Below are 27607 nucleotides of genomic sequence, written 5' to 3'. Positions count from 1 at the left end.
GCTTAGCTCATGAGGTAGGATTTTTTTTCACGTTAAATTTTAAAATCAAAAGCTAAAATAATTCTACAGTTTTAAACTTAGAATAGTTGTGGCCTTTTTGACATCATTTTAGCTGAGCCAGTTACATATATAGGTGTACTGTATGGTTTATTTTGTAAATAAGCTCAGCCTCAAGGACAAAAGGGATTGTGTTCTGCAAAAATCAGAATTGATAAAAATCAGAATAATGAATGCATAGTGTTTGTTAGTGCAGAAATTTAGCCTACTTTTACTCTGTGACACTAATGCGTAATTGCTTAATAGATTCATCTGCAAGAAATGCTATTGAAAATCCTCGATTTGGCATGGTTAAATGTTTGGCGGTTGAAAAATCTATTTGTTTTGAAAATTCCACATGTAAATTTCAGTATACTGAATGTGGGGAAGGGGCATGTTTTAATTGCTTATATGGTAGACTTTAAAAAAATATTGTGCTCTGACAATTTGTGTTAAGAAAACACGTATATAACATGTTAAGCTTGAAAATGTTCTAATACTGTTTCTAACCTCTCTAATCAAGCCATGATTTACATGGGCCTATTAAACTGACTCAGTGACATTTAAGGTGGTTTATAATGGCCAAGAGCCATTATAACATGGTTGCCATCTTTGAGTAGAACTTCTAGTGGAAAGTGATAGGAATTTTCATTAAAAAACAAAGCAAAACCAAAAATTAGTGATTATATCTGCATTGAATTTGCATTACTCTAATTACTTTTGGAATTGCTTATCCAAGATGTGTATAGACATCAAATTTTTAGATCTGAAATGTTTGATATCCTTCAGTGAAAATGCTGATTTGTTTTTCTTGGAAATGAAAATCAGGAAAAAAGTAGAGTTTTGAAACATCACCTCAAAGTCCCTTCTTAATAGGCATTACCCTTTCCAAAATTCTTGGAAATATTAGAAAAAAGTGACATTGCCAAGATGCTATGGGTAGCTTATGCTACTTATTTAGGAATTGATGGCCTCTTTGGTTATATTAAATGTCACACAATGAGGTTTTTTGCCAGATCCAGGACAAATAAAAGGCCAAATATGCACTTTAATCCTGATATATCCATTTGGCTTTTTTCCCCACTCCATCTAGTATTTCTTGAATAAATAACAAACTTGATATTGGACTTAAAGGATAATCAGTAAAGTAAATATTTTGTAGGTTTATTTTGGCTTCAATTTTAAATACCCATGTGAATCCTGAAATAATTTACATAATTGTAGAAATAAATTATGGTTGATATGATAAGCCAGTTGTTTTTCAAACCTTTGGAATGATTTTAAGAAGATCCTGTAACCTTAAAGTGGATAGTTCAAAACATGATCTGGTAGCATTTCCAGGGCGGTATTTTGCATTTAAAATATGTGGCAAATGGTATTTAAGGATCATAAATAGATCCCTCTCCCATTTTAAAGGCTTATCCTTTAATGATGAGCTTCAGCCAGTGCAGTGGGAGTTCTGTGATCCTCACGTGGTGGTGGCCGGGAGGCAGATATTGAGAACTGAAGGGCTCCCTTTGATCATTAGCCTTACATAGGATGCATTTAATGTTGAGCTAGATTGGAAGCCCAAGTGACTGCTGAAGTATACCAAATTAACTCAGAAGTCACCAATTTCACGCCATTTCTGGAAGGGTATTAACAGGGGGTTGAGAAACAATTTAAGGAAGTGTTAAATAATGTATTATTTCCAAATCACTGCATCATATAATTAACATCCTACCTGTTGTTAGCAATTATTTATAGGTCATACAGTATACCAAAATCAGCCAAAGCAATAAATCACCCAGAATAAGGCTTCTTGATGAGAAAGATCCCCTTTGACCATGTATGCAAAGTCTGGGCTACCTTTTAGTATTTTTGGTCACAGTTAAATCCAGTTACGGATGGCCGAACCAATTCTAGGGAGAAGCTCCTGCAGGTAAAGCACATAGCCAACTAGCTTTTGGCCAGCCAACCAGAAATGATCACAGGTAGACTATCAGTGCATTTGTGTTGCTGTTAAAAAAAAAAAAAAAAAAAAAAATGCCCAAGGCTGGGTGATTTATAAAGAAAAGAGATTTATTTGGCTCACAGTTCTGCAGGCTGTAAGAAACATCTGCTTCTGGTGAGGGCTTCAGGAAGCTTCCACTCATGGTAGAAGGGGAAGGGGAAGGGGAACAGGCATCACATAGCAAGAGAGGAGGAGAGACAGAAAGGAGAAGAAGGGTGCCAGGTTGTTTTTAAAAATCAGATCTCGAGGGAGCTAATAGTGTGAGGAGTCACTCATTACCTCTAGTACAGCACCAAGCTCATCATGAAAGATCTGTCCCCACGACCCAGACACCTCCCATCAGGCCCCACCTCCAGTATTCAGGATCAGTTTTTAAACGTGAGATTTGAAGGGGACAAATATTCAAACTGTATCATAGACCTGTGAAGCCAGCCATATAGATGACTTCACCTGTTTGCCAGCTTTCTGGGTCACCCACCTGGCTGGAATCTCCAACTACCCTTATCCAGAATAAAATAATAACGGCAGTCTTGCCTGCAAGGACTGCTCAGATTTGGTCCTTAAGGCCACTGTGCTCTTCAGGAAGATCCTCACAAAACAGAGCAAAGTTACTGGAACTTCAGCTTTTTTGGAAGATGGAAATGGCTTCCCACCACTTAACCTATTAGCTTTTTCTTTCCATTTTTTAAAAAAATGGTAGGACCTTTCAAACACTTGTGCGTCCAATCCATGCTTGTGTTAGAGGCCACAAATTTGAAGACTTGCTGTTGATTTTTGCTTGAAAGTCTTTGCTTTTCAGTGTTTTCCCCATCAGATGGATACTATTAGAGTGACTTCCTCTTGTATTAAATAATTGGAAATTTTAAACGTTAAATAAAGTGCTGACTAGAACTCCTTTCTGATTTATTTACTTGCTTTTGAGAGTTTGCTGTAAGGCTGCAACAGTAACTGGAACATAGCTTGGTTCGTGTGAACATTGTATGCTGCGTATGTTTTTAAATTGAAACAATTTTTTCTTATTACAAAAGCATTATGCGAAGGGTAGAACAATTAGAAAATGTAAATAAGCAAAAATAAAAATCAAGTTTTAAGTTTATTTTTACTTTTTATGTTTATTTACTTTTTATAGATTACCATTACTAATATTCTTTATTATATATTCCTCCAGACCACTAATTTTTTTTTAAAATAAAAATGAGGTCATATTGCTTTATAACCTGGATTTTTGGTGCTGCACAACAAAAGCATTGTGAATATCTTTCTATAACATCATTTTGGCATCTCAGTGTATAGATCTTTTATAATTTCTCTAGCCCATGCCTGATGCAATTTTGAGACATCCAGGAGTGAGGCGGGACTCTGAAATGATGTGACTGAATTTTAAAAGAAACCTGTCAGATGATTATTTAAAGTTTATAATTATCTTGTTTAATGAGTGACCCTGCTTAAGTGGCTGGAAGTTAATAAGGTTATCATCTGTTGTTATCTTTCATGCTCTGTGTCTTCAACATATGATATGGCAGATATACTGTGCTGGCTTTCAGGACAGTTCTAAATTAAGGAATAATTTTCAGATCTTCTTAGTGTGGTAGCTAATCTATGTAAGAATCGTTGCTTGTCTTTTCATATTAATCTTTTTATAGATAATTTGTGTTCATTTGAGATATCTGACAGTGTTTGAACTCTGTTTTTATTTTCTCTTCCTAAACTTGAAATGAGTTTTTGTTCTCAAATTGCTTGGGAATTATGAATGTTGTTTTTGATGTGACACTCTAATATCTCTTTCTCCTTATAAAGAGAATGTCTGTGGAGGCAAGAATTGTTACAGATGTTTAAATTGGAAAAAGAAAAGATATAATGGCAACCTACTTTTAAAGTAGAACTTGATTCTCTTCTGTTCTGAAAAAATTTAGCAGATGTAGCTCTGAACTAAGCTAAACATCTTTCCCTCCTCAAAGGTTGGCGTCATTACTGTTCCTCCCTATCTCATAAGAAAGTTGGTCTGGTGGGTGTGTTGCTAATGTAGGGGCCTTGATGTAAACACTGAACCTGTAAGAGAACCAGGTAAACTGTCTGGATCCATAGCCCTTGATTGCCCCCGTTTGTGTGGTTTGGCCATTTTTTTTTATATTGATGGTGGAAAAGCAGGAGAAACAGGTTTAGGTATGTAGCCATGTAAACTTCTGCTGGAATTGACTAAACTTGGATACATAGACTTTGCTAAAAGCAGTGAGTGGTCCCTTTTATATTGTGGAACTTCCACTCTGTGGAGATTTTCTTTTCAGCTGAGCCATTTGTTTTTACATCAAATTAGCTTCCTTCATTTACAGGTGTATGCAAGGTCACCTGTAATGTAGTGAAATTTAAATTAATCCAAGAATAGGGACATAATGTTTCCATGGGCATTCTGTCAATACCCTTCTCCTCCACTTCTGAATTATGTGGCAAAATGAATTAGCTACTTTTCCAGAGTAGGAAAAAAGAGGATTTTGTCCCATGCCTGCACTCCTTGGCAGCAAGCAGAGTGGCATTGCGATGTGTGTACGGGTCTTCCTCCCCACGGCTGGGTGATACAGCAACGGTGCTTCTGTAAGTTGAGCAGTGATTCTGGCTGAAGAAGTCTCTCTCAAAGTAGTTTCATCATTTTTCAACGTAATCTCGTGACTGAGATATCTTTTTGATCGCTGTTCAGAACAGGGATTGGTAGAACTATAGCCTGCTGGCCTGTAGCCTGTTTTTGTTTTGTTTTGTTTTTTTGCTTTTGAGACAGAGTCTTGCTGTCACCTAAGCTGTAGTGCAGTGGCACAATCTTGGCTCACTGCAACCTCCACTTCCCAGGTTCAAGCAGTTCTCCTGCCTCAGCCTCCCGAGTAGCTGGTATTACAGGCACCTGCCACCATGCCTGGCTTATTTTTGTATTTTTAGTAGAGATGGGGTTTCACCATGTTGGCCAGGTTGGTCTTGAACTCCTGACCTCAAGTGATCTCCTGCCTTGGCCTCCCAAAGTGCTGGGATTACAAGCATGAGCCACTGCACCCAGCCTATAACCTGTTTTTGAATGGCTCACAAACTAAGAACGTTATTGAATTTATTTCTGATTAGTTTTAAAAAAATCAGGAGATTTCATGAGACATGAGAATACAACTCAAATGTTAGTGTCCACAAGGAAAGTTTTATTGAAAACAGCCATGTCTATTTGATTATATAATGTCTGTGGGCACATTTGTACTACAGCTGCAGAGTTGAGTTGCAGGAAAGACCTTATGGCCCACAAATCTAAAATATTTACCTGAAATATTTATCTTGCCCTTTATAGTAAAAATTTGCTGAGCCCTAGTTGAGAACATCACTTCATTAAGAGAATGATTGTTTTTCTTTTTAAAATGACAGTCACTGTTAAAATAAATAGGTACAGGAGATTGTAGTTGAAGTTTTGTTTGTTAAATAAACTTCTGTTAGTGTCCATATGCCAATTTCTAGATATCTTTGAGAATGTATAAGACACAGTGTATGTCCAAAATGTCTATTCTGGGAATTTTTTAAAAAGTATAATATTCCTTTTATAAGTAAGGTTGAGTTATTTTTCTACTCCAATTTTAGCTGACTTAAATTTCTTTATTATAATGGTATTATGGCACAAGTGTAGGCTTTACACAGACCAAAACTGGGATAGTGAAAAATTCCGGAAAAGCATTGCTTCATTGCCTTTAACACCAGCAAACCTCGAATTTTAAAAACAGAAATTCATTCTTATGATCCCTCTTCATTTAGTCTTTTATTATTTGGAGACTTAAGTGTTTGCGTTTTTTGTCCTGCTGATTATAAAATGTGGGCAAATGTGCATTTATAGCGGAAGTTGGTTAAAGTGGCTGGGGTGAGAGAACTGTACTCAAAAAATGCTTCCCCACATTTAGATGAAGAAAGCAAGACCCCTTCTACCACTGGCTTGTGTATTGCCTTTCAGCCACCAGCCCTTAGCTTTGTTATCTGTACTGTGTTCTTAAAATTCATTTTGTTCTTGCTTTCCACATGGACTGGATGGTGATGAAAAGGAATGTTTTCCAAGATCACAAATCTGTGGGGTAAATCACTGGATGTGTAGGATTTTTAATTGCATGAGCAATAAATTCTCAGCAGAGTTACAAGCATCTGAAATCTGCCTACAAGCTGATCGGTGGTGTTGGAGATATCAGAATGACTCAGGTCCATGATGTTTTTAAAGGCAAAAAGGCTATTTTTTTTTATCTCCACAGGAAATGCATAACTTATACACCTCTTAGGCTTATCTAAACCTCCAACTTGGGAGGAATTAGAGAATGTGTCATTTGCTATACTGCTTATTGCAGAATATCTAAGAAGCCACAGCTCAGATTTAACCTGGAGAACTGCAGAGTTATGTATCTTTAAAAGCAAGATGTATATTTAATGCCAAACATGGTGCATTGAGGCACTTACAAAATGCAGATGAGCCCAGATTTTCATTTTTAGGAATTAGATTTCTACCTGGCTCATTCTTTATGCATTAAACATTTTCATAATGCAACTTGCCATGTACAGCTCATGCTGTACTAGTGTGTCTCATCCTTTTCAGAAGGAGGTCTCTTAGCACCAATGTTAGGGAAAGGGCTGGACCGAGGTGAGGCAAGAAAGGCACCTAGAGTGTGAAATGTAAGGAGGTGCTCTCACAGATACCCACTCATAGCCCTTTAGGGTTAGTGCCTTCTTATTTTTATGCCCTGCGTGCTTCTCTTGCCTCACTCTAGTCCTGGCTTTGATAAGGGTTCCTTAAAGGCCCTTTAAAAAAGTACATTGCTGGGTCATATCCTCAGCTTACCAGGTCTCTGGAGGTGCGGCCCAGGAATGTGCATTTATTCTCTTCCCTTAGAGAGTCTAAGGCATATTGAAGATTTAGGACCCTGTCAGCTTGGTTGGCCAACCTAAGGCCAGCAGGACAAAAGCTGCTCAGTTAGCCTCAGGTTATGACCCACCTGGGATAGGAACTTAACAAAACTGCTTAATTAACCGGCACATGGGAACAAGTAGGCCAGCCAGACCACACCGTTGCCAGCCATGGCTGTTGTATAACTGCTACCAGGTGTCACGCTAGAAGGCTTGGATGTTAGAGCACACTTGTAACCAAAGCTAAATGGAATTGATTATATAATTTTGAGCTGTTCCAATTTTTTAATTAAACAATGTTTTATAGGTTCACTTTCAGCTACCCATTCATTGCAAAATAAAATTAGAAATAAAATAGAATAGAAACTTTCATAGCCGTACTACCCAGAGATAAGCATTGTTAACATCATCTTAAACTGTTCTTTCAGCCTTTCCTCCGCCTGTTGAGTTAATATTTAATTCCACTAAGAATTTACCATGTAGTGTTATGAGCATTAGGAAGTATGAGTGTCAGGAATATGAGGGAATATAGGTTATGAGTACATCTGTGTTGTGAGCTTAGCTCCTATTTGAGTCCTATTCAGTTATCTCTACCATCTTTGTGTAGACTGGTCCCACTCATCATTCATCTCAGTGTTATAAAAAATTCATGTGGTCAGGCACTTGGATTTCTTATCTCATGGCCCTCTATTGCAAAAATAATAGAAATAGTGCCATATTTACAAAAGTCACCATTAGACTGTTCTCACAGGTCTCTTCTTGTGACTCTATAATTGAATGTCTTTGGAATCTTAGAGACTTATTCATTTGGGTGGGATCTTCATCATTCAACAGCTCTTACTGTGTGCCTGTTGTGGGTCACACTGAGCTAGGAGTTACAAGTATACTCAATCAGTAAGATGTCGTTTCTGCCCTCGAGAACATCGAGTCTGATGGAGGAGGCAGACCAAGATCTTGCATACTAGCGTCGGGTGTTCTGAAATGCTTTGGGAATAAGGAAAGGAGAGAGACCAACTTGGCATCAGAGAGTTTAGGCTTGCTTAGAAAAGGAGTTGACATTTAAACTGAGTCCAGAGAGACCCACAGTATGGCACCTAGAGTCCCCAGCAAATAGCATTCTCCTAAGGGTCTGCTGATTTTTTGTGTTGTGTCCTACTTTTCAGCCTGATCACACAGTTGCCCATGATAATTAAATGAAACTTGCCAGATGGATGCTTTCGCAAGACGATGGCTTGTCTTCTTGCTCTATTTGTGAAATCTGGCATTGGATCCAAACTCTCAAGGATGCCCCTACCTTGAGATTGTTTTGGAGAGTTTCTCTTTTGTGTATATTAGCCAAATGGCCTGCTCATCAGCAGGGCCAGGTTGAGTGACAGGTGGGTGTGTCATGCATGTGGATACTCTGATCTCCGCCAACTAGTTTGCCTCCAGGGAGGTGAGGTGCTGAGAGGTTGTTCTATAAAGATGTCATTTATCAGTGTTACCTTCCTTTGGGGAAATAAACTTCCTAAGTTTCTGATCTGTCAGTCTTTCCTTCTCACTGCGTATATTTTCCCTATCAGTTGCAACATAATTGATGTTGAATTCCCTGCTCATTGGGTTAAAATATATAGCTTATCAGACTATTTTAAAGAAGGAATTTTTAGATTATTGAGGAGAATATTTAGAGTGGCAAATACAGTTCACTTCATTTGTAGTGAAATTGGTTATCCAAGAAAGGTAGATATTCTGATTATAAAATAGTAACTCAGTAATAATAGTAATAATAGTAATAATAAATTTTATTGAGATGGAGTCCCACTCTGTCACCCAGGCTGGAGTGCAGTGGTGCTTACTGCAACCTCTGCCTCCCGGGTTCAAGCCATCCTCCTGTCTCAGCCTACCGAGTAGCTGGGACTACAGGCACATGCCACCATGCCCGGCTAATTTTTGTGTTTTTAGTAGAGACGCGGTTTCACCATGTTGCCCAGGCTAGTCTCGAATTCCTGACCTCAGGTGATCCACTGCCTCAGCCTCCCAAAGTGCTGGGATTACAGGCTTGAGCCACCGTGCCCAGCAATAATAATAATAAATAATTGTTTCGTTTCTATAAGTCATTCTTAGCTCTCTGTATGCACCATCTCATTTAATTGTCTCAATGTCTCTATGAGATGGGCACAGTTATTATTCCCACTTTACACATGAGGAAACAAAAACTTAGAGAGATGTAGAAACTTACTCAAGTTCAAAGAACTGAGAAATGTAAGAGCTGGTATTCGGATGTGTCCACTATGCATGGGGCTCCCGTAATTCTGTGCTTAGACTTGGCACAATCAATGCTATTCTTCCAAGTACAGGGTGAGCATATCAGCATCCCTGCCATCCTGATGTTTCTGTTGAGCTTATTTATTCTCAGAGGGTTAGAATCCTTCAGATGTATTGCCATCAGAACCACCGAGTACAAGTGCATCTTCCTTTCACTTTGTAAATAACTTCAAAAATTAGAAATTCTTGAGTGTCAGCTGGTTATTGTAGTTACACAGAAATACCAAATTAGAGCATTTCTGCTGTTTCAGTGAATATATTCAGATTTATATATATATATATTTATATATTCATGTTCATATATACGTAAATATATAAATCTTGGGCTGGTTTTCTCTTCTAGTTTTCTGTTCATATTTTGCATTTGAAACAAAGATTTGAAGTAAAGCCCGTATTGTATTTTGCTGTCTATGTTCTAGCTTCCCTGTAAATAGAGTGATTCAGCTTTTAATCAGCACCACCCTTCCACCCCCAAAAAGGAGAAAATTCGTGTAAGAGCAAAAGAGTCGGGCTTATCTTTTCCTCTAACAACTCCTAATTTCATCCTTTCCAGTTCCCACAATAACTTGAAATTCCTAGGGCAGGTACAGTTGCTTGAAATCCCATTGGCAGGAATCCTTTAAAGTGGATTTTTACCTATAGAACACTTTGGAGTCCTAGAGTCTTGATTAGAAGCAGTCTTCAGATCCCCACTCCCTGAAAGCAGAGAAACCCTGCAGTTGGCCCTGCGACCTCTTCCTCAGCCATCCCCTCTGGGGCTGGGCCACTGTCGCTGGGAAAGCCTTTCTGGGTTTGGACCCTGACAGCCGCCTCCTTGTACCTTCCACTCCCTGGTTCAGATTCTGCCCTTTGAACATGCTCCCTCAGGCTCCTCAGCAGCCTCAGGAAGGTTGCAGGGAGTAGAGAGGGAGTGAAGTGAATGTTGCTGAGGTTTTTCAGCACTCTGACATATGGCCACTTCTGTTTTCCTGCAGCAAAACCAGAAATCCTGACTTACGACAGGCTCGTGAATGGCATGCTCCAATGTGTGGCAGCAGGATTCCCAGAGCCCACAATAGATTGGTATTTTTGCCCAGGAACTGAGCAGAGGTGAGATGATTATTTTTGGCACTGCTTATAATGCAGAGGGGAAGGACTGCAATTCACTTGAATTTCAAATACGTTTTCTGATTTTTTTAAAAAAGCTTTGTTTTGATTATTGTTTTTTTTTCTAGCCATGTGGCTTTTTAGAAGGGATAATTGCTATATTTCTTGGTAGACATTAATTTTGTTTGCTGAAAAATGATGACTGAATGACTTCTCTATTTTGATGGTTATCTTTCTGGATTTATCATGCAATTTCTAGCCTGCAGGTAGATAAAGCAATTTTGCAGGACAGAGTAATTAGATTTCCATTCTATACACAGGAGGTAATGTGTGTGGGAAATGTGACTGTAGTTATCATGAAAAAATTACCTCAGTAGTTAATTGCCAAGTTACCAAAAAGTAATGATCGCACAATTACAACATACATATGGTGTTTGCAAGCGACCGCTTTTAAAAAGGGTTTCTTCTTGATTAGGTGCCCAGCCCCTGAGCAGAGAACATCTGGCACTGTGCTGCTTGCCCCTCACCATCCACACTTAAGCCTTAAATTGCCCTTTTGCATTACCTGAAGACGAAAGTGGGGTTACCACAGCTGTTTTTATCCATCAATTGCTATTTTATGTTCAGGCTTTAAAAGCCCAGGTTAACATCACAATTGAATAGTTAGTATGATTGCAGAAATTTTATTTTTCATGGAATAAGCCTCTTTATCACAACAAGTTGGAAGGGGTTACATCGGATTGCTGTTTTCAGCTGGGTTTTAGGAGAGTGTTTTCTTTTGGGGAATACTAAGTAGGGTTCAAGGCCCCTGGGAGGAATGGCCACAGCAGAAGCGAGCCCCATGGTTACAGGCATTCATTCAGTAGATACACAGAGAGTGGCAAGTGTGTACCAGACACTATTCTAATAGACAGAACACACCCAAGTCTTTTTGCCTTTATGAGTTTATGTTCTAGTGCAGGAGTGTTCAATCTTTTGGCTTCCCTGGGCCACATCGGAAGAAGACGACTGTCTTAGGCCACACATAAAATACAGTAACACTAACAATAGCTGATGAGCTAAAAAAAAAAAAAAATTGCAAAAAAATCTCATAATGTTTTAAGCTTTATGAATTTGTGTTGGGTCGCATTCAAAGCCGTCCTGGGCCACCTGTGGGCTGCAGGTTGGACAAGCTTGTTCTAGTGGGTAGAAACACATAATAGATGGAATAAACAATGAATGTATGTAGGTGTTAAGAAGGGAAACGGAATAGCTAGGTGTTTAGAATAGGGAAGTTGGGGTCTGGCTCATGAAAAGGATCCCTTGCAGTGGTGGTCTCAGCCACCTGCAGTACAACTAGGCCTTCCTGCTTAGAACTCAAACTTTGGTCCTCACTTTGACTATTTTCCGGTCTACATCCTTGATTTTTTGTTGTTGTTGAGACAGTCTCACTCTGTTGCCCAGGCTGGAGTGCAATAGAGTGATCTTGGCTCACTGCAACCTCTGCCTCCCAGGTTCAAGTGATTCTTCTGCCTCAGCCTGCCAAGTAGCTGGGATTACAGGCGCCCGCCACCATGCCCAGCTAATTTTTGTATTTTTAGTAGAGACGAGGTTTCACCATGTTGGCCAGTCTGGTCTCGAACTCCTGACCTCAGGTGATCTGCCCACCTCGGCCTCCTAAAGTGCTGAGAATACAGGTGTGAGCTACTGTGCCTGGCCCCTTGAAGATTTTTTATGCTTTCCTCCTCTATGCTATTTCTTTTCAACCATTCATGTACCCTTTTGAAGCTTGTTTATTTTAGGGATCTACTGTGTACCAGCATATATGCCTGCCATTTTATTGAATTCCTTTCCAATCCTTTCAGTAACCCTCTGTAATGGGTATTACTATCCCCGTTTTACAGTCGTAGAAACTCAGTCTTGGTGGGGGTTAAAGTAACTCATCAGGATTCAAAACCACATCTGACTCCAAAGCCTCCTCTGCCCTTTCTTCTCTTCCCCAGTGCTTTTTTCACCCACTAGGTCATCAGAGTGCTTATTCTTAGACACTTGTAGAAGGACATTTTCTGTTGATTATGAACCTCTAACTTTGTTTTAAAAGTATGCCACATCCCAAGTGTTTGACGTATATATTTTCCTAGAGTAAGCCGGGGCTTTTGTTTTCTTCCCTTTAGATGCTCTGCTTCTGTACTGCCAGTGGATGTGCAGACACTAAACTCATCTGGGCCACCTTTTGGAAAGCTAGTGGTTCAGAGTTCCATAGATTCTAGTGCATTCAAGCACAATGGCACAGTTGAATGTAAGGCTTACAACGATGTGGGCAAGACTTCTGCCTATTTTAACTTTGCATTTAAAGGTAACAACAAAGGTATATTTCTTTTTAATCCAATTTAAGGGGATGTTTAGGCTCTGTCTACCATGTCAGTCATGATTTTAAGTTCATTCCAACGTTAACCATGTCATTTCTGGTAATATGTGCATCACACCATACTGTCATCAAACTCACTAAGTTTCATTTTGTACTAGCTTGTTAAGTATATGCTTTTACCAGAGCAATTTTAACCATGCTACTTTATATATTTTATATGTATGCATGTCTCTATTATATAATTAGTTGTATATTTACAGTTGTCTCTATTAAAAAGGGGTAGAGAAAGCAAATGGGGGGAATATATTTACCTTACACCCAAACAGAATTAGAACAATCTAAAATTTAAATTCAATTAAAAGTTTCAGTTATTTTAAATGAATTATTTTAACACTTTGCCAGACACTGTATCCAAAAGTTAACACTGCCTTTATGAAGTCATGTTAGCAAGTTATTTCTTTAAAATATTTAAAATTTGATTCGTGTGTGACTAACTCTCTTAACAAGTTAAAAGATCTTTTGGGCAAATTGATGAATTGGTACAAAGTGGGAAGACAAAGAAACGGGGCACTTACTTTTTAGGCCTTCTTGGGGTTTTGTTTGTTTGTTGTTTTTGTTTTTTGAGTCGGCAAAGACTAGTGCCAAAAAGTGGCGTATTTTCTCAGGTTTTCAGTAGTGAGGGGAAGAATCTTCCATTGTTATACATCATCGATTTTTCAGACAGGGCAACGAAAAGAATATCTTAAAAATGTTTTTTGGTTGTGAAAGACATTCATGCTCAGTGTAGAAAATTTGGAAAATACAGGAAAGCGTAAAGAAGAAAATATAAACCGTCCATAAAGGAAGCTTCTTTTTTTAAAGTTGTACAAGGCAGGAATTTGATTGAGGTACAAAGTGCATTCAGATGTTGCTTTTCATTGAAAAACAGCATAAATTATTCCTTTTCTACAGAAATCTCAACTTCTATTCTGCAGTATTGTGGTTTCAAGTTATATTTTTAAAGATTCATTTGAATAACAAGAGTACAGTGTAACCAAGGTGAAGCTCTGAGACTCACATAGCTTTGCATCCTGCCATGGGCTGTGAGTTGGGAGGTGGGTCAGTTTGGGACTGAGTGGCTGTGGTAGAGATCCCATCCTGCCAAAGTTTGTGATTCCATGTTTCTCTTTCATTGTAGAGCAAATCCATCCCCACACCCTGTTCACTCCGTTGCTGATTGGTTTCGTAATCGTAGCTGGCATGATGTGCATTATTGTGATGATTCTGACCTACAAATATTTACAGGTAACCATTTATTCTCTCTCCAGAGTGCTCTAATGACTGAGACAATAATTATTAAAGGGTGATCTATTTTTCCCTTTCTCCCCACAGAAACCCATGTATGAAGTACAGTGGAAGGTTGTTGAGGAGATAAATGGAAACAATTACGTTTACATAGACCCAACACAACTTCCTTATGATCACAAATGGGAGTTTCCCAGAAACAGGCTGAGTTTTGGTCAGTATGAAACAGGGGCTTTCCATGTCACCTTTTTGGGTACACATAACAATGACTTTAAGGAACTCCAGTGGCTTCCTTTGTTTTGTTCCACCTGAAACAATGAGTTTTCTGTGAAATTGCACCCCTTTTGACAGGTTTGGCATAGAGAACACTGTAGGAAAATGTCTGTAGACAAAATTGTTTTTAATTCCTTTATGGATTTTGAAACTACATAAATGGTCCTTCAATTCCACCACCAGCACCATCACCACGTACCTTGTTTTCCTTCCTACAGGGAAAACCCTGGGTGCTGGCGCTTTTGGGAAGGTTGTTGAGGCAACTGCTTATGGCTTAATTAAGTCGGATGCAGCCATGACTGTCGCTGTAAAGATGCTCAAGCGTAAGTTCCTGTATGGTACTGCATGCACTTGACATCAGTTTGCCAATTGTGCTTTTTGCTAAAATGCATGTTTCCAATTTTAGCAAGTGCCCATTTAACAGAACGGGAAGCCCTCATGTCTGAACTCAAAGTCCTGAGTTACCTTGGTAATCATATGAATATTGTGAATCTTCTTGGAGCCTGCACCATTGGAGGTAAAGCCATGTCCAAACTGCCTTTTATTGTCTGTCAAGTTATCAAAACATGACATTTTAATATGATTTTGACAATGCTAGATTATAAACTGCTTGGAAGATTTTTTTACCCAGACTATTCTCTCTTGCTAGATTTTGTTTTCCTTATTGTTCTGAAGAATGCAGATTTTAATTTTATCATTATGGGGTAGAACAGCCCAGACATACTCTAGTTATTGTCGTGTTTGTAACATCAACAGCATCAGCCTCTTGAATATCTCATCCCAACCAGAAGGCTTCTCTTATCTTGTAAGCTTTATACATTTCTTGATCATATTTAGCCACTGAAAGGGTTAATATTAATTTGCATACTACAATTTAAAATAGGCCCCTAAGCCTACTGGTTCTCACATATACACCAAATGAGGCAAACATTTCACTTCTCTAAAAATAAGTTCCCAATTTGAAGCCCTAGTTGAGGTTCCCATCAAGGATGTCTGTGATGTTTGCAGAAAGTATTTCAGTTGAAAGAAACAAAGATGTGTAAAATGAGCTGTTTCTGGAAATCCACGGTAAAGTTGACAGCCTCATATAATGTCTTCAGATAACCCCCATAAATGTCGCTTCACCACATCATGAATTGTTCACGAGAAAATTTCTTACCCAAGTTAATTAGTTGCCTGTTACTTCTAAACTACAGTTTAAACATTCATAAGACCAAAAAAATTTTCAACTAGTAGCGCTCAGAACACAGGTCATTTTAGGTTTTCACTCACTTTCCAGTCTTGTCCCAGCTGGCTGCTCCTTGTGGCTGATTTTCCCACTATGCCGCAGTTTGTGCCTTCATTATTTCCATAATAACGTCACAGAGAGTGTGTGAAGCCCTGCTGTAAACAGAAGTGAATCAAAGGATTCACGTAGGAAGCTTGATAATAGTAGGACCTTTGAAAGCAGTAACTTCTGTCTGTAAAACCAGCAGTCATGCTTGGCCCCAAATACTAAATGTCACTTACAAATTCAGGTTAAAAGAGGCTTGCTTGTTTTATGTTACTCCACATAATGCTGCTTTTTTGATAAGCAGTGTTAATATATAGGATTGTATTGGGACTAAGTAGGCTTATCCACTGAAGCTGAATATTAATGGCCATGACCACCCTTGGGTATTTTTATGGGAGGCAGAATTAATCTATATATCTCACCCTCTTTCTAACCTTTTCTTATGTGCTTTTAGGGCCCACCCTGGTCATTACAGAATATTGTTGCTATGGTGATCTTTTGAATTTTTTGAGAAGAAAACGTGATTCATTTATTTGTTCAAAGCAGGAAGATCATGCAGAAGCTGCACTTTATAAGAATCTTCTGCATTCAAAGGAGTCTTCCTGGTAAGACTGATTTACATAAATAGTTAGCTGTTGACAGGCAGTTCGTGGGGTCATAAGGGTTTGCAATCAAGGCTGATTCTTTAAAAAATGAACTGAGGTACTCTGAGGTATGAGATCAAAATTATTAAATCATTTAAATGTGATTAACAGTTTAGAAAGTTCAAATTGTGTTTTTAAAGATTCAAACTTAAACCTAGATTTTTGCTGATTTTTAAGAAATGCGTTTTTAGTTTTCTTCTACACTTTAGTTCCATGCAACTGAATGAATTCTATATCTGTTTCTCTTACGGTTCTGTCCTGCATGTATTTCCATTTATACCGTTGAGCTTGGTACTATATGCATGTTTCCAGTGAGATACTGTTTATAGGGAAAATGCTGAAGTCTCTCAAGTTGCCACAGTAAAGTCCCTTTAAAACCTTTAGCAGAATGACAAAGAGCTCTGAACGTATCTCTACACGTAGGCTTTTTGCCATCGACCTCTGTATTATTCCTATATACCTTGCCTCTTGCCCTTTTTATTTCATCATGCTATTAGAAGACATAACTACTCCAGCACATTTTTTAAAATTCTGGACATTATTCTCATCTCTTTCATCATTGATGCCATTCTGAATTTGAATCATGTATAAAGAGCTTCGAGTTTGATTTACAACCAGAAAAGAATTCTTCTCATACCTTGCCTATTCTTTCTTTGGAAATGCTGTTAAGAGCCACCATTTGAGAAGACTTCCTAGATGTACCCAGTCCAACAGAAGTCATGGTTATTTTGCCCAGTCCCCTATCCTGTATATTGCTGCAGTTGTGGGGTAGATTTCTCCTATCCTTTTCATGCACTTTATATCCACTGCATCTTGCAATGGCAAGACATTGCTTCCTGAACTCTTGACACCAGGCCCTCAAGGAGACCTCAGTAAATATTATTGATGGGCAATTACCTCTTAAAGCCCTTTTCGGTACCTCTGGCTAAAGTTTAAAACCCCAGGTGAAACTTTTTATTTTTTTAATCCTATAAACTTGAGTAGTTTAAAGTAGTAGTAGAAACTGTACAAAACCACTTTTTGTTAGTTTCTCCTGGGCATGTGCTCATTATATGAAGAAATGAGCCATTTTGCTGCTTTCCGAAACCTTGGCCCTATATATATCCTTTAACTTTCTGATATAATGGCCTAAATTGTTCAATCCTGTGTGATGTTCTTTGTGCTTTGGGATCCCATATGGGATTGGAACCACCAGCACGCTCTGAAGGAGATTGTTGTCATGGTGTTTCTATGCTAATCAGAAGCAGGAAGTACTAGAAATCTTGAAGAGTCTCCAGCCAAATGTTGCAGATTGAAGAGGTCCAGATGGTTCAGAAAATCATCCAAATTATTGGTGTTTATCTGAACCAACTTGATTTTTTTTTAAACCTTCTTCCATCAGTCACTATATGTTAACGATCTCTGCCTCCCGCATAACCCGTCTTGGAAGCTCTTCTTTGTCCTTCTTTCATCTTGTCTCCTGGGGCTCATTTAGAGAGTTTAAGGTAATACGGGATACCATATTTGGCTCTCTGTCTCCCATTAAATTCATTGTGTCAAGAGATGGGAAATTTCTAACCTGAGTCCTCTGTATGATTAAACACAAAAAGGACACCTAGTTTCTGGGCATGGACCCCAATGTCAAATATTAAAAACTCATATCTTACAGAACAAGATTTTCAAACTCTTTATTCAAACTTTACATGACTTTCCTCAAATTGGTCGAGTCTATTATGTAGCAAAGGGGATGAGGAGGTAGAGCCTGACCCGTGAGTGCCCGTCTACACGTCCCACTTGATTCAGTCATGACTTGTTGCATCTCTCCCAGCAGCGATAGTACTAACGAGTACATGGACATGAAACCTGGAGTTTCTTATGTTGTCCCAACCAAGGCCGACAAAAGGAGATCTGCGAGAATAGGTGAGTACCTACCTATCAAGCAACAAGAGTAACTTTACGGAGAGTATATATATATCATGCTAATGTGGAATATACCATCATTCCCAGTAGCAATGATGCAGACCAGTTCTGCTTTACGGTAGCAATGCCAATGGTCAATGGCAGTTAGGGTTGCAAGTGGGTGTTTGGGGTCAGAGCATATGTTTTTGTGCCTGAGCGTCTTACTATAGATAATGGATCTTTGCATTAATTCGCCATCCCTCTTCTCTACGGATTTTGTAACCCAGCCTAGGATTGTTAAATATTAACTTTGTGATTCAGCAGCTACCTTTCTTGGACACCAGGGAAGTGATCTGCCTGCAAGTTCACATTACTTCATTCATTACCAGCCTTTTGTATGTCATTGCCACTGTCTTTTCCTTTCCTAACCTTTATGGTTTTCATTGCTAAGAAAAATCCTCTCTTCCTCACAGGCTCATACATAGAAAGAGATGTGACTCCCGCCATCATGGAGGATGATGAGTTGGCCCTAGACCTAGAGGACTTGCTGAGCTTTTCTTACCAGGTGGCAAAGGGCATGGCTTTCCTCGCCTCCAAGAATGTAAGTGGGAGTGATTCTCAAAAGAGTTTTGTGTTTTGTTTTTTTGATTTTTTTTTTTTTTTTTTTGAGAACAGAGCATTTTAGAGCCATAGTTAGAATGCAGAGTGTCATTTTGAAGTGTGGTAACCAAAAGCAGAGGAAATTTAGTTTCTTCATCTTCCAACTGCTGTCTCTTTGGAATTCCTGTTCTAATTTATAAGCTGTAAAGTACAAGCCTGTCTAAATGAGTTTTTCTATGAATATTCTTTTATATGCAGTGAAATTCTTTTAAAACTTTTGGCTTTTAGGATATAGGATATGTTCCTAGAGAACAGAATCATTTTATCAGTAAAAGCAGAGGGTACCTCATAGTTACAAGGCTTGGGGTGAAGCATAGACTTGAGTTTTATTGAAGTTAGATCCAAATATTATATGTGTGGCTTATGAAGTGTCAGGAAATAAGGGGTCAGAGAGAGTAATAAACACTTGAGAGAAGGATAGGAATGGAAAGAATGATGGAACCAAAACCAGGAGCATGGTCTGTGGAAGGGTGAGAGGAATTCCTTAGGAAGTAAGATTAACCAAACAGAATGAGTTACCAGTCTTACCCTTAAATGTCATGGGTGACATTTCCCAACAATTACCAAACTAAGAAAGGATATAGGATGGCTGAAATAAAGACCTTCTTCCGTGTGTCCTTGGGAGATGTCAAATTGAAGTTGCAAAGACATGTTGGGAACTCTGTGAAAGGACATTCAAAGAGATGCATGCAAAATGAATTTTCAGTTTAAACAATATGATATGACTATTTCTTATGTATTTCCCTATGAATGAAAGCAGTCCTGAGAAGAAAACAGCATTTATTAGAATTGCTTTTGAAAGAGATTATAGTAATTAGACTCTTGATTTTGTGAACATCATTCAAGGCGTACTTTTGATTTTTATTTTTGGTGTACTGAATACTTTAAAACAAAAGTATCAGATTTTTTATAATATAAGCAACACTCTAATATTAAAAAGTTAGTTTTCACTCTTTACAAGTTAAAATGAATTTAAATGGTTTTCTTTTCTCCTCCAACCTAATAGTGTATTCACAGAGACTTGGCAGCCAGAAATATCCTCCTTACTCATGGTCGGATCACAAAGATTTGTGATTTTGGTCTCGCCAGAGACATCAAGAATGATTCTAATTATGTGGTTAAAGGAAACGTGAGTACCCATTCTCTGCTTGACAGTCCTGCAAAGGATTTTTAGTTTCAACTTTCGATAAAAATTGTTTCCTGTGATTTTCATAATGTAAATCCTGTCTAGGGATATCACACATTTTAGCAGTCAAATTAAGTGTACTTCAGCAAAATTTGCACGGTATACTGAACATTACTACAACTAACATTCAATAGTAGAAGTCCTAATTCTAATTGTGTAATTATGGGGCATGTGAAGGAAACAGAAATAGCCTTAATTTTCATTATAGCCTGAGAATAGCAATGAACTTGATTTTGTTCAAGTGTAACAAATGTAGGTCATTGAAGGTCACAGCAGGAGAAATTTTGGGGGGATTGACATGCTGTGTGAAAAATATTAAAATCTAAGATCATGTTCAGAGTTAGCCATATAGAATGTTGGATCCTAGAATACACGGAGAGCTATTAATTAGGTTCATAAGTAATAATGGGTTTGTAGAACATAGCAAATGTTTTTCAAAGTGCTGTATTTCCTTGCCAATTTTTATTGAATCCTCAGAACAAACCCTTGTCCCATAATTGCAGCACCTTCCTATTTTAAAAGTTGGAGAAACTAAGGCATAGCATATTTTAGTGCTTTTTATCTGAGGTGACACAGGGCAGTAGAGGCTGAAATCAGAGCCTGTGATTTCCAGAGTGGCATCCCATCGCCATGGAAAACCGTATTGCCCTTTATATTCTTCTCTGCCTGTCTTCCTGGGCCCATTTCTGCAGTACAGATTTATTCCTGGAGGTGGATTTTTGTGTCCCTTATGATAATGTAATGTTTTCCCCCCATCACTATGGCGTCTCTGTTGGTAGCCTGTACTCGATTTGGTTTTGTAAGAGTGTTGCTGTGTTTATCTCCTGGCCAAAGCATGAATTTCTGGAAAGGCTGCCCTGAAGCTAGATATTATCATCAGGAGTGATAATAAAAACAACTTCTCTTCATCCTGGTGCAATTTTGGAAGGAAGAATGATAAGTTTTTAATTATCCAGTCCTCTGAATATTGACCAAAGGGAGGAGGAAGAAGGTGGCAGCCTCCAGGCCCAGTCTTGATGAATTCTGCAATCTGTCTCCATTATTTCATGGCTGTGTAATTTTGTCAAGAGTTGTCCGATACCTCTGAATCTTTGTTTTTCTTCCCTTGGGAATAATAGTGATTCCTGACTCAGACAGTTATGAGTTAATATATGTAAAGTGCTTACGACAGTGCCAGACATGTTGTTACTATTCTTATTTATAATAAGATGTCTTATTTACGATCTAAATAATCGTGACGATGGTTACCTGCTGTCTTGTTATTTGGTTAGTGACCTTAGTTTGAATTGACAAAGAGGGGTTGGCTCTATCAGGCTTCCAGATTGTAGACTCCAGTTCAAGTCAGTTGAACTAACCAATCACAGATGTCGCTTTCACCAGGCTAGTGGGTAAGGAGAATTTCTGGAACAAGATAAGAACAAGGAAACTCACATATGTTACTGCCCCACATTTTTGTCATCATCATTTGAGATCTCCTTGTTGTGTCAGGTTCTCTGAAGTTCTTTCCTTTCACATGAGTTCTTCATTGTTTTTCATGTCATGGCCCCTTTTAGAGTCTAGTAAAGCCTATGGAAAGCTTATCGGAACACTGTTTTCAACGCCTATGATGAAATACATAGGAATACCAAGGAAAACAGTTAAATCGAAATATAGCTATCAAGATACTAAGTAAATTTATGATATGTCAGTACATGTGTTTACTACAGACAGTAACAGGCTCTGTTAGGTTGGTGTAAAAGTAATTGTGGGTTTTGCTATTTTTTCTAAAAACCACCATAATTTTAGAGTGGTGATTAATGTAAATATGATTTTGAGATACCGGTAAAGACTTAATAGGATATGAAGATATTTATGATTACTGTTCATGACAAAGTCACAGGTACAGCTGATACTACTGTGGTTTATCACCTTTGTTAGTAATTTAAAGAAATGCTAAATTTCATCTAGAAATTAGCGAAAATAAGGATGTCATTTTTCCTTTCCAAGTTCACAGGCCCCTGAATTTGACACCCATAGATCTCAGGTTAGGAGCCCTTATAGGAACTTTAGCACCACATCTAGGAAGGGAAGGGATATTGGAAGTTTTTTGTTTTGTTTTTGTAAACTGACTAAAATAACTTTAACACCAAAAAAAAAAAAAAAAGCTTTCCCAGTTTTCAATCCTAAGTGGATTAAGAGAAGGACTGATTTAGCTTTTTGTGGCAGATTAAGATTGGGAATCCAGAATGCATCTAAAAGGAATAGTTACAGAAAGTTTAGCTCAACTTTAATGGAGAGAGTTCTCCAAAGAGTCATGATCACAAGCCACTACTGTTTATCAAGTACTTGCCTTTCTTCTAGGCAATTTTTCAGATAGCACTGAGTCAGGCAGTGCTAAGCATTTTTACCCACATTATCTTATTTAACCCGCAGGACAATTCATAAAAGTATTCATTTTGTTTTACAGAAGAAGATACTGAGGCTTAATTACAAATATTTTAGTGACTTTCCCAGTGTATTAGAGAAAGTTTTGGGTTTTGACAGAAAACCCAAAATAAAAGAAGTCTAGGGGTAGCAGGCCAGGATTGGTATAAAGGTTCCATGGAGTACCCGGGCCAAGTCTTTCCTTTCCATGCTTAGCCATTCCTGGGTGTAACCCCCATGTCCATGGTCCAAGATGACCACCAGGTAGATAGCCAGCCATCACATCCAGAAGGCAGGGGGCCCTTGCACTAGAGAAGAGAGGGCAGAGGGCACGTGCCAGCTATATTGTAAGGAGGTTTTCCTGAAGCTGCCATACAGCACTTAACAACTTAGTGGCCAAAACCGAGTCACCTGACTACAGCTAGCTAGCTGCAAAGGAGGCTGGGAAATGTAGTCCTAATTGTGAGAGGCCGTGTTTGTCTTTTTAAGGAAGGAGAGGGACATATTCAGTGGAAACTAACAAATCTCTGCATTACCTAAGGCCCATGGTGGAACCAGGGCTAAAATGTCTGGCTGTCTCTGACGTTTGTGCTCAATCTCCATGCCGTACTGACATAGTGTTCACATCTTAAAATGGGGATAATGCACTTGTGAGCCATGTATTTCAGAGGTGATTGGGGTCATCTGAGATCATATAGGTAAAAGGTTTTTGTGAGATGGTACTCAAGTTATCACCCCACATTTCAGCAACAGCAGCATCTATAAGAATATCTTCTGTTCAGTTTTGTTGAGCTTCTGAATTAACATTGTTGACTCTGTTGTGCTTCTGTTACAGGCTCGACTACCTGTGAAGTGGATGGCACCTGAAAGCATTTTCAACTGTGTGTACACGTTTGAAAGTGACGTCTGGTCCTATGGGATTTTTCTTTGGGAGCTGTTCTCTTTAGGTAAAATGATCCTTGCCAAAGACACCTTCATTAGACTCAGAGCATCTTCTTGAGGTTTCATTGGTGTCCTGCTTCCTTGTGATTAACACTGCTTTGCAAACTGTGTCTCAGGAAGCAGCCCCTATCCTGGAATGCCGGTCGATTCTAAGTTCTACAAGATGATCAAGGAAGGCTTCCGGATGCTCAGCCCTGAACATGCACCTGCAGAAATGTAAGAGCCAAAAAGTTTTTCCTTTAGATCACGTTTTCCCTTTTATTTTTCTTTTTAAAGACAGAAACCCAGATGTTGAGGGTTTTCATAACACAGTTTGAAATGTCACTTGGATTCTTTATGACACTGGTCAAATGTCATTTCTGTAGTTTATTTTCATAATCTCTTGTCACCAAAAATACAGAAAGTTTCAGCAACATTTCATACATGCAGTGTTTTATGTTATCTGTGTGTCAGGCCGTATGTCCAGTCGCATAGCCTTGGAATTATTACTGAAGTTGCTGGATGCCCATACATTTGAAAACAAGCTGAGGGCAGTGAGGAGGGATAGGAAATGGCCCTTGTCTTACAGGTATGACATAATGAAGACTTGCTGGGATGCGGATCCCCTAAAAAGACCAACGTTCAAGCAAATCGTTCAGCTAATTGAGAAGCAGATTTCAGAGAGCACCAATCACGTGAGTATACCCTGGCCAGGCATAAGATCCCCCTTCTCCCAGTTCCAGGTGTGTCCTCCTCCTCCTCAGGCTTTCAGGGTGAGGACTAACCTCCCAACCCCTTCTCTCCTCATCTTAGGTTGCAAATTGGGCTTCAGGTAGGGGAAGTAAAGCAATGGAAACCAGTTCTTTCTGCCCAGCCCTCCTGTTCTGAGCCAAAGAAGGATGTGAGATTGAGGGGGAAGGGTGGAGAGTTTTGTACTCACTGGAAGTAGAAGTTTCCATAAGGATTTGCCGTGTTTCCTCCCCCATCTCAAATGCTGGTCATGGGGTCAGTATTTTCTCCCTCTCACATGTCAGGGCCATGCATCCTTTGGAGGGTTGGGGTGATGTGAACTAGAATAAAAGCATAGAAAAGACAGCTTGTTACTGCAGTGAAATAAGCCTTCTGATCAAACAAGCATAGCCAGAAAATGGCAGATAGCTGTCATGCCCACAAGCCATATAGAATGAAGAGCTGTTTGAAGTTGAGAGATCCCTCCCAGTGATTTGGGAAGCGTGGGGGAATGAAAACTCAAATCCATTATTTCCTCTCTTGCTTTTAAGCAAGAATTAGTGATACTTTGACTCAGATTTTTTTAAGCTGCTTTCTTTACTGGGCTGTGTGCTTGGAGCTATCTTTCCTTTCCTAATAGCACAGCACTGATAATTTTTGGGTTAAAGCTTGTTCTTCTAGGTGTCAAAGCATGTTTCAAATTAAACAGCGTTTTCCACCCAGTTGCTTTGATTCTTGACAAGAGACCCCTGGAAGGGCCATGGGTTTCTCAGCAAATTACATTGGTTGTTGGGTTGTAGTTGGCTGTAGAGATTTACAAGCCTTTTAAATAGGTTAGATAGTGCTTGCTGCCTGGTGTGCCCTATTAGAAGAGCTAAGCTTGTGCATGTTTTGTCCCCACTTCTTGTATAAAGTTATTTCCTTGGAAAACTGAAGGGGAAAACAAGCTTGTGTTTGTTTTTGTCAGTATGACTTGGGTTTTGGCCACAAAGTTCTTGTAAACCACTTCTCTCTTAAGAGTTTCCATCGGTCGTGATCTTGACACTGTAAGTATGTCTTTTGTTGCTGTGTTCATTGTAGGGACTGGTGTGTTGACTACGGGCTTGTTTTCCCCAGATTTACTCCAACTTAGCAAACTGCAGCCCCAACCGACAGAAGCCCGTGGTGGACCATTCTGTGCGGATCAATTCTGTCGGCAGCACCGCTTCCTCCTCCCAGCCTCTGCTTGTGCACGACGATGTCTGAGCAGAATGAGTGTTTGGGTCACCCCTCCAGGAATGATCTCCTCTTCTTTTGGCTTCCATGATGGATATTTTCTTTTCTTTCGACTTGCATCCAACTCCAGGATAGTGGGCACCCCACTGCAATCCTGTCTTTCTGAGCACACTTTAGTGGTCGATGATTTTTGTCATCAGCCACCGTCCTATTGCAAAGGTTCGAACTGTATATATTCCCAATAGCAACATAGCTTCTACCATGAACAGAAAACATTCTGATTTGGAAAAAGTGAGGGAGGTATGGGCTGGGGGCCAGAGTCCTTTCCAAGGCTCCTCCAATTCTGCCCAAAAATATGGTTGATAGTTTACCTGAATAAATGGTAGTAATCACATTTGGCCTTCAGAACCATCCATAGTAGTATGATGATACAAGATTAGAAGCTGAAAACCTAAGTCCTTTTATGTGGAAAACAGAACATCATTAGAACAAAGGACAGAGTATGAACACCTGGGCTTAAGAAATCTAGTATTTCATGCTGGGAATGAGACATAGGCCATGAAAAAAATGATCCCCAAGTGTGAACAAAAGATGCTCTTCTGTGGACCACTGCATGAGCTTTTATACTACTGACCTGGTTTTTAAATAGAGTTTGCTATTAGAGCATTGAATTGGAGAGAAGGCCTCCCTAACCAGCACTTGTACATACGCATCTATAAATTGTCCGTGTTCATACATTTGAGGGGAAAACACCATAAGGTTTCGTTTCTGTATACAACCCTGGCATTATGTCCACTGTGTATAGAAGTAGATTAAGAGCCATATAAGTTTGAAGGAAACAGTTAATACCATTTTTTAAGGAAACAATATAACCACAAAGCACAGTCTGAACAAAATCTCCTCTTTTAGCTGATGAACTTACTCTATAGATTCTGTGGAACTAGCCTATCAGCTTCAGAATGGCATTGTACTCAATGGATTTGATGCTGTTTGACAGAGTTACTGATTTCACTGCATGGCTCTCACAGGAGTGAGAAGACACTGCCGTCTTAGTTTGAATTCTTATGTAGCAGGAAATAAAGTTTAGGTTTAGCCTCCTTCACAGGCATGTCCTGGACGCTGGGCCAGTATCTATATATGTGTGTGTACGTTTGTATGTGTGTAGACAAATATTTGGAGGGGTATTTTTGCCCTGAGTCCAAGAGGGTCCTTTAGTACCCGAAAAGTAACTTGGCTTTCATTATTAGTACTGCTCTTGTTTCTTTCCACATAGCTATCTAGAGTAGCTTACCAGAAGCTTCCATAGCGGTGCAGAGGAAGTGGAAGGCATCAGTCCCTATGTATTTGCAGTCCAGCTGCACTTAAGGCACTCTGTTATTTAGACTCATCTTACTGTACCTGTTCCTTAGACCTTCCATAATGCTACTGTCTCACTGAAACATTTAAATTTTACCCTTTAGACTGTAGCCTGGATATTATTCTTGTAGTTTACCTCTTTAAAAGCAAAACAAAACAAAAAACTCCCCTTCCTCACTGCCCAATATAAAAGGCAAATATGTACATGGCAGAGTTTGTGTGTCGTCTTGAAAGATTCAGGTATGTTGCCTTTATGGTTTCCCCCTTCTACGTTTCTTAGACTACATTTAGAGAACTGTGGCCATTATCTGGAAGTAACCATTTGCACTGGAGTTCTATGCTCTCGCACCTTTCCAAAGTTAACAGATTTTGCGGTTGTGTTGTCACCCAAGAGATTGTTGTTTGCCATACTTTGTCTGAAAAATTCCTTTGTGTTTCTATTGACTTCAATGATAGTAAGAAAAGTGGTTGTTAGTTATAGATGTCTAGGTACTTCTGGGGCACTTCATTGAGAGTTTTGTCTTGGATATTCTTGAAAGTTTATATTTTTATAATTTTTTCTTACATCAGATGTTTCTTTGCAGTGGCTTAATGTTTGAAATTATTTTGTGGCTTTTTTTGTAAATATTGAAATGTAGCAATAATGTCTTTTGAATATTCCCAAGCCCATGAGTCCTTGAAAATATTTTTTATATATACAGTAACTTTATGTGTAAATACATAAGCGGTGTAAGTTTAAAGGATGTTGGTGTTCCACGTGTTTTATTCCTGTGTGTTGTCCAATTGTTGACAGTTCTGAAGAATTCTAATAAAATGTACATATATCAATCAAGTGGAGTCATTTGATTGTTGAGATTCGTGAGATCAAACTTTAAAGCATTAAAGTGCATTCATCCTGACAAAGTTTTATACTCAGTTTTCATAAAATATGTGCAGGGCTATCACATCACACTAGGATTTACATGCTTCGAGATTCAACAGATATTAAGAATTTTCATACGTGTGATATTTTCTCATTTTAGTGTTACAACCTGAGGTCTCTATTTAAATAGAAAAATAGATACAGAGAACATTCTAAAAATTTTACACATAGCTATGATTATTATTAGATTGATTCATG

The 27607-nt window shown here is 38.8% G+C and overlaps 1 protein-coding gene across 4 annotated transcripts in view; it reads left to right on the top strand.

Moving 5' to 3' along the window:
• The window catches only part of KIT (KIT proto-oncogene, receptor tyrosine kinase), an 82747-nt gene extending 55428 nt beyond the window's left edge, over window positions 1-27319 (top strand). The window contains exons 8-21 of one of the 4 annotated variants that reach the window (XM_030818927.1): window positions 10207-10321; window positions 12472-12653; window positions 13843-13949; window positions 14037-14163; window positions 14441-14545; window positions 14629-14739; window positions 15950-16100; window positions 17950-18038; window positions 18491-18618; window positions 19684-19806; window positions 23102-23213; window positions 23325-23424; window positions 23777-23882; window positions 25033-27319. In XM_030818927.1, coding sequence (XP_030674787.1) covers window positions 10207-10321; window positions 12472-12653; window positions 13843-13949; window positions 14037-14163; window positions 14441-14545; window positions 14629-14739; window positions 15950-16100; window positions 17950-18038; window positions 18491-18618; window positions 19684-19806; window positions 23102-23213; window positions 23325-23424; window positions 23777-23882; window positions 25033-25161 — 1685 coding nt within the window. In that variant the 3' untranslated portion in view covers window positions 25162-27319. Of the gene's footprint in view, window positions 1-10206; window positions 10322-12471; window positions 12666-13842; window positions 13950-14036; window positions 14164-14440; window positions 14546-14628; window positions 14740-15949; window positions 16101-17946; window positions 18039-18490; window positions 18619-19683; window positions 19807-23101; window positions 23214-23324; window positions 23425-23776; window positions 23883-25032 lie in introns of all 4 variants that reach the window. The other 3 variants (XM_003268385.3, XM_030818926.1, XM_012499334.2) reach the window with 3 other exon arrangements.
• The last annotated feature ends 288 nt before the right edge of the window (window positions 27320-27607 follow it).

This window comes from Nomascus leucogenys, chromosome 9 (assembly GCF_006542625.1).
Source record: "Nomascus leucogenys isolate Asia chromosome 9, Asia_NLE_v1, whole genome shotgun sequence".
Lineage (NCBI taxonomy): Eukaryota > Metazoa > Chordata > Mammalia > Primates > Hylobatidae > Nomascus > Nomascus leucogenys.
The sequence above is the reverse complement of the archived record's forward strand: the minus strand, read 5'-3'. Positions and strand labels throughout refer to the sequence as shown.